At 38.7% G+C, this 6,545-nt stretch overlaps 1 protein-coding gene across 1 annotated transcript; it reads right to left on the bottom strand.

Moving 5' to 3' along the window:
• Positions 1-242: 242 nt before the first annotated feature.
• Positions 243-1,173, bottom strand: LOC103730437 (olfactory receptor 13-like). The gene is given in 2 exon segments (XM_008828654.1): positions 243-756; positions 758-1,173. Coding segments are annotated over 2 exon segments (930 nt in total).
• Positions 1,174-6,545: the final 5,372 nt, after the last annotated feature.

Here is a 6,545-nt window from a genome sequence, read left to right as displayed (position 1 = left end):
GCTTTTCTGAAACTGTGGCTTCCACATCCTTGTCATGGTTTGGACTAACAGCTACAATCTGTTATTGATAACAGTTGAAATAAAAGATTCCTAGATTTCTCCCATAACTACCAAGTCATTCATTCAATGGTAGGGCATGAGACAGCTCAATGCTAAATAAAGTAATTCTTATGCTCTGAATGGTTAAGAAGCTCTTGAGATGATCATTTTCTCTCACTGTTAACTACGATGCTGCAAATGTCTTACAAAACTCTCTGCATCACCAGCACTCCCTTCAAAGTATTCTTTACATCCGAGTTCCTAAGACTGTAGATGAGGGGATTGAGTATGGGATTAAGCAGGCTGTGAAACAGGAAGAGGTATTTCTTCTGCTCCTTTGGGCTCCCATATCTGGGTCCAACATACATGACAATGGCTGTACCATAAAAGAGTCCAACCACACAGAGGCGGGAGGAGCAGGTGGAGAAGGCTTTTCTTTGACCTTCCCCTGGCTGAATCTTCAGGGTAGCACCAAGGATATACACATAGGAGACCACAACTGAGGAGAACGGTCCGACGAGCACAGACGCTGCCCCAGCCAGGACCATGTTCTCATTGAGGTGGGTGTCTGCACAGGCAAGTTTGAGAACAGCCATGATTTCACAGAAAAAGTGGTTCACTTTCTGAGATACACAGAAGGGCAAAGGTAGAAGTAACACTAGATGAATCAAGGACAGAAGGACTCCAGCAATCCACGAAGTTGCAGCCATGGTGCTAGACCTTCCAGTTCATGATGGCAGAATATTGGAGGGGGTGGCAGATGGCTACATAGCGATCATAGGACATCACCACCAGGAGGAGACATTCTGTGATGGCAAATGTCAAAAAGAGAAAGGTCTGTGTCATGCAGCGGGCAAAGGAGATGGGCTTGACAGGATCTAGGAGGTTCACCAGCATCTGGGGCACCATATTACAAGCATAGGCGATGTCAACAATGGCCAGATGGGAGAGGAAGAAATACATGGGAGTGTGGAGTCTTGGGCCCAGACAGATAAGCCCCAGGATAGTGCCATTTCCCAGCAGGGTGAAGGCATAGAACAGGGAGAAGAGGGCAAAGAGGAGCATCTGCATCCGTTGACTGAGTGGAAATCCCAGTAGGATGGATTCTTTGATCAATGTCATGTTGTTTCCCATATCCCTGAGATAGAGAAAATTGAATTAATAACCATGGTTTAAGAGACAACTTTAAATACAGATTCCTGCTAACTCATCTGATACCCTTTGTAGGTTGGCAATAAATTTTTGTTTTTAAATGATATTTAAAGATTTCATTTGATAAATACACGTTTCTTTTAATATTTTCAAATTTTATTATCATTATTATTATGCATGTGTGCATGATGTGTTTGTGTGGGTGTGCCTGTCATGTGTACGTGTGGAGGTTAGAGGACAACTTGGTGGAGTTGGTTCTCTCCTTCCACTTTCATGTGGGTTCAGTGACTCAGGTCACTCTTGCTGACTTGCTGTTGGTAATATTTTAAATGGACCTAGAATTTTAAAATAAATATATTACTGCCATTTTAATGTAAATCAAAAGTTTGTTGATTTTATAGGCTACCCCATAGTTTCCAAATAAATTCTGTTTGTTATTTTTTTATTATTTTTACCAAGAAACAATGAACCATAAATGATGAACCAATTGATTCAGAACTGCATTAAATTTAATATTGAGTGGGAAGGCTTCATTAAAAGGGGAGGCCTCCAGTGGATGAACTTGCACTGAAGGACATCTGTGTACAAATGCTTGATCAAATAAGACAACATATATGACAGAATGCATTAAATCCAGTGAGGGGAACTATGGGGGTGTGGATGGGAGGCTGTCTAAATTTGATTAAGAACTATTATATGAAATGCATAAAAACTCAACAAAACTAGGTTAGATATACTATTGACCAAAATCACCATTTGCCATGGCTCTGGCACACATTTTCCACTTCTGCATCACGGGCCACTTCTACAATAAACACCTCACAAAGTGTAAAGGCTTATATTAAGCCTAAAGTCTTTTTGTTATTTTGATCTTTACAATCAACATTTAGATGAGCATTTTTTTGTACATGACTGGATTTTTGCTGTGCTATTTTTCAGACATGACTACAAGATTAGTAATGTTGGTTTTTGACTTTAATATTGACAAATATTCTAGATATAGTGCTAGACACCATCTCTACAGGTGATTTGCAATGGCTCATTTTCTGTGAAAAATGTTGCAGTAAAGGTCTCTATTGCCCAACTGAACTATATCACCTTTCTAACTCTGACTCCACAGTAAAAATGTGAGCACAGCACTCTGTTTCCCCAGCTGCAAGCATTTTATCCTCTTATGTAAAATCCACTTATCTGGGTATAGCGGAAATGAGTAATAATCCTCAATTTAAATAGCCATAATACATATAAGAGTGCACAAATGCATCAAAATATTACCCCACTTATGTTGGACCTCTCCTGCCACTGTTGGAGAGGTAAGTGCATGCTCAGGCTGGTGAAAATAAAATAATCTAGGGTATTTATTGATTTCCTACTATTTACATAACCATGCTCTTAGGACAGAGCTATCAATAATTAAACTCCATGCTCCTATTCACCCCTCAGACTCTGTGTGGCATCATAATAAGGTTGTGAAGAATAAATAAACATGTCTATACCTATTTATTTGGCTGATTTCTATAGATGACACTCTAAGGCTAGTTTGAAAAATAAAGTATTAACTTAATTGGTTCATAATAATTTTTTCCAGGAAGTCATTTATACATGCAAACTCTTCTTCCTACAAAAGTAGCTATCAGTCACAATTAACCATTGATATATTGATTATAGTAACAAACTAATATATTAACATTTATAATATACTGATAAATGTTTATATATTTTACTTAGATTATCTTATTATCTGTAACTTTCAAAGAAAAATCTTTGCACTAGAGAGTAGACATGTACTTTTTGTGGCAATAAAAGCAAACAATGAAAATGACATTGCATTTCACCAGAACTTACCAAGACAATTAGGAAGCCGGGTATTTAGGGATTGAGGCTGTACACAGATCCTGGTACAACTTCATGCAGAAAATGCAAACATTTTCTCAGTGTGTCTGAGTTCAGTGATGGTACTGGAAGGCTTGCTGTTTGTCTCTGAACTGACAAGGAAGGATCTTCACTCTTCAAGTTGTCTTTTGGTAGGAAAGGCTTTATGAATTTATCACCTCCACAGATCACTTCCCAATTGTCATGAGAATCTTTTGTAGTGCAAGAGAAAATAGGTCTCTTTGCATTGTCCTGGTTCCTATAGAGACAGGAAGAAGCCATGCACTGTTCTTGAGTCCACAGAGGATTAACTTTCCTATTTCGGTGTCTGAGATCTTCAGATATTAAGGAAGAATAGGTAATACTTTCATAAGTAAAAAGATATAAAATTGTACACCTTGGACCATATAACTATTACAGCTACCCCATATGCAGATCTGTTGTAGTTTTATGAACTTTGATTTTGCTCCAGTCTTCAAACATTCAAGAGGCAGAGGGAAATGTTATTCTTAGTTATTATTTGGTAGTGAAATAAAGTCTTGACATTAATTCCTTTCACCACTGAGCACAGATCTGGAAATGTGTAGGCAATTGCATTAGGGATGCAGAAGCCCTGGGGCTTCTGGAAAAAGAATGGATAAGGGATAATGACAGCAAATCTTACTTCTTAATATTTTCCCTCTTTGGTACTATCTGGTCCTACCCTCAAGGAAAGGATAAAGCTGTGTAAAAGCAGAAGACTAGCTCTAGTTTTCTCAGCCTCTGTAGATGGAAATGAGTCTGTGAAGTCTTCCTATCAGAGAAAGTTTATACCATTATCACAAGGTATTGTGGAGGATAGAATCCTGCCAGGGTCTTGTCAACAATCCAATGCCTTACAGCTGTGTGTCAGCTCACTGTTCATATCAAGATGACAGTTTCTGAGAAATCTAGTGTAAGACCCAGTGAAGCCCTTGGTCACGTGCCCACAGTTACTTCCTTCACTGTGAAAGTTAACTGAACTTGTTATGATGCTGTTCAGGAAGGCTTTCAACAAATCAATTGCTTTGATAGCCCACCATAAAGGTAATCACCAAGGTATTGTGGACAGGAAGAGGAAATCTCTCTTTGAAACACATAGCATTTGCAGTCATAATAAATCATTTCCCTAAATAGACAGGGTGAGTGGAATTGGACGTAATTCTGTCATTACATAAAATAAATATTTTTATTTTTCTTGCTGTAACCAAATACCTGGCAGGAAGCAACTTAATGAAGAAAGGGTTTATCTTGGAAAATGATTTGAGGGAATATAGTCTTTCACAGCAGTGGTATCGTGGCACAAGCAAGAAGTTGCTGCTCACGTTACGTCCACGGTCAAGGGGCAGAGATGCATGTTGGTGCTCAATTTACTTTTTCCCTTCTATGCAGTCTGAGTCCCCAGATCATTGGATGGTGCTGCCTACATTTAAGGTGGGCCTTCCCCGCTCAGTTAAACTTTTCTGTAAGCATGCTTATAGACACCACACAAAGGAGTGTTTTTAATGATGAGTTTGAATCCCTTCTATTTGACAATGAAGTTCAACCATCAAAGTCTCCTTGGAGAAAGTTATCATATTAAGGGCTTAGTGCTGGTTCCTGCTACTGAGAGTTCAGACTTCCTGCAGAGTAGAGCAACAAGTCCAGCACTTTATTGAGGGGGCCTATGCTGTTGGACTTATACAAAGCTTCTGTCTCTATTGCCGTGGAAACTGCATTTCTTGTCATTATACAATTACTGAGCAGCCTGGAGCAGGACTGTAGCATTTGTAAGCCACATTATGGAGATGCTTAAAAAATAAATAGTCTGACACTTGGCATTCAGAAGGCCAAGAGTGGACCTGAACTGTCGAGCACTCATTCCTTCAGATGTCTCTTAGAACTGGACTCCCCAGCAGGGCTTAGCGCATTCTTATACTGAAACAGTATGCCCAGCATTAAATGGGGAGGTAAAAGTGAGGATCCACCCTTATCCTAGCAGAGAACTTTGCCCTTTGATCCCCAGGCCTAGAATATCACACATACGACAACAAACAGATTTTTTCTTACTGTTTGAACCTAGAAAAGCACATTTCTTTCAGCACTTTGGTAGGTAGAACATGCACACACACATTCATACTCTATCTTATAGTGCCTTGGGTGGAGGGCAAGGAGGGGTTCTGAAGGGCAAGAGGAGCACATGGATCAGTGAACTTGTTTACATTATAAACAGTAACATTGGTTTGGTAGGTCAGGTAACAGTCTTGATTATGTTCATATTGTTTTTATTTTTTAAATATTTTATTTATTATTTTTATTTCATGTGTATGAGTGTATAATTTCACCCATGTCATGCAACACCTACAGAGTTCAAAGAGGGTGTCAGATTCCTTTGGAAACAGAGTTACAGACAGTAGTCAGCTGCCACGTGGGTGCTGGGAACTGAACCTGGGTCCTCTGCAAGAGAAGCCGGTACTCTTAACTGCTGAGCCATCTCTCCAGCCCCCAGATTATGCCCATATTGTAAAAGTCATTCCTACACAGGGCTTAAACTTTTTCCATCTACCATCCCTTATCTCCCAAGAAATTTTAGCATGACCCTTATATTAAATATATAAGTGTATTTAATAGGTATACAAGTCAAATGTTTACTGATAATCACAAAGAAATTTATTTAAAAAACAATCATTTGGTTGACATATAATGGTTTCATTTATTAGATGTGGAAACAAATTTGTGTAGTATGAGACTGATGTGTTTTTTAATTTTTGCATTAAGAAATCTTGGCCAAATACTGATACTACAGGATGTAGAATAACTTCACTACGTTTTAGGTTGGACTGATATATTAAAAAAATATTTTTATTAATTTTTTGAGAATTTCATACAAAATATGTATTGTGATCACATCAAACACCCCCATGTCCTCCCAGATCCACCTCCACCTTCCAACCCACCCAACTTTGTGTCTTCTTTTTATGTTTTTTTTTTAATCTATAAAGTCTAATTTATCTTGCTCAAATAGTCTTAGGTGTGGATATTCCCTGGAGCATCATTGTCTCACAGCCAAGGCCACATCCTTAGGGAAAAAGTGGGCTCAGCCAATCTCCCTTCTCCACACTGGGATTTTTGTCTGGTTTGAGCTTTTGTGGGTCTTGTGAATGTTGTCACACTTCTGTGACTTCATACGTGTAACTGCCTTTCTGTGTCCAGAAAACAGTTTCTGCCCATTTCACAATTTCTAGAGGTTAACATATATGCTCACTTAAAGCTATTTTATCTCCATGACTACGTGAATCACCATCCAGGGGCCTTGAAAGTTCTGCCCTCAGGAGACATTTTTAAGTCTCATACCCAGAGGATCATTATATTTATCAGTATGTTTAGACCACTCACTCTTGCACAAGGAAAGGTTTAAAGGTTTATTTGCTAAACAGTTAGCTGTCTGTTGGGATCCCCTAGAATAATATATATATATATATATA

This window comes from Nannospalax galili, unplaced genomic scaffold (genome assembly GCF_000622305.1).
Source record: "Nannospalax galili isolate Female #2095 unplaced genomic scaffold, S.galili_v1.0 scaffold233, whole genome shotgun sequence".
In the NCBI taxonomy this organism is placed as follows: domain Eukaryota; kingdom Metazoa; phylum Chordata; class Mammalia; order Rodentia; family Spalacidae; genus Nannospalax; species Nannospalax galili.
This window is presented reverse-complemented; position numbering and strand designations above follow the sequence as displayed.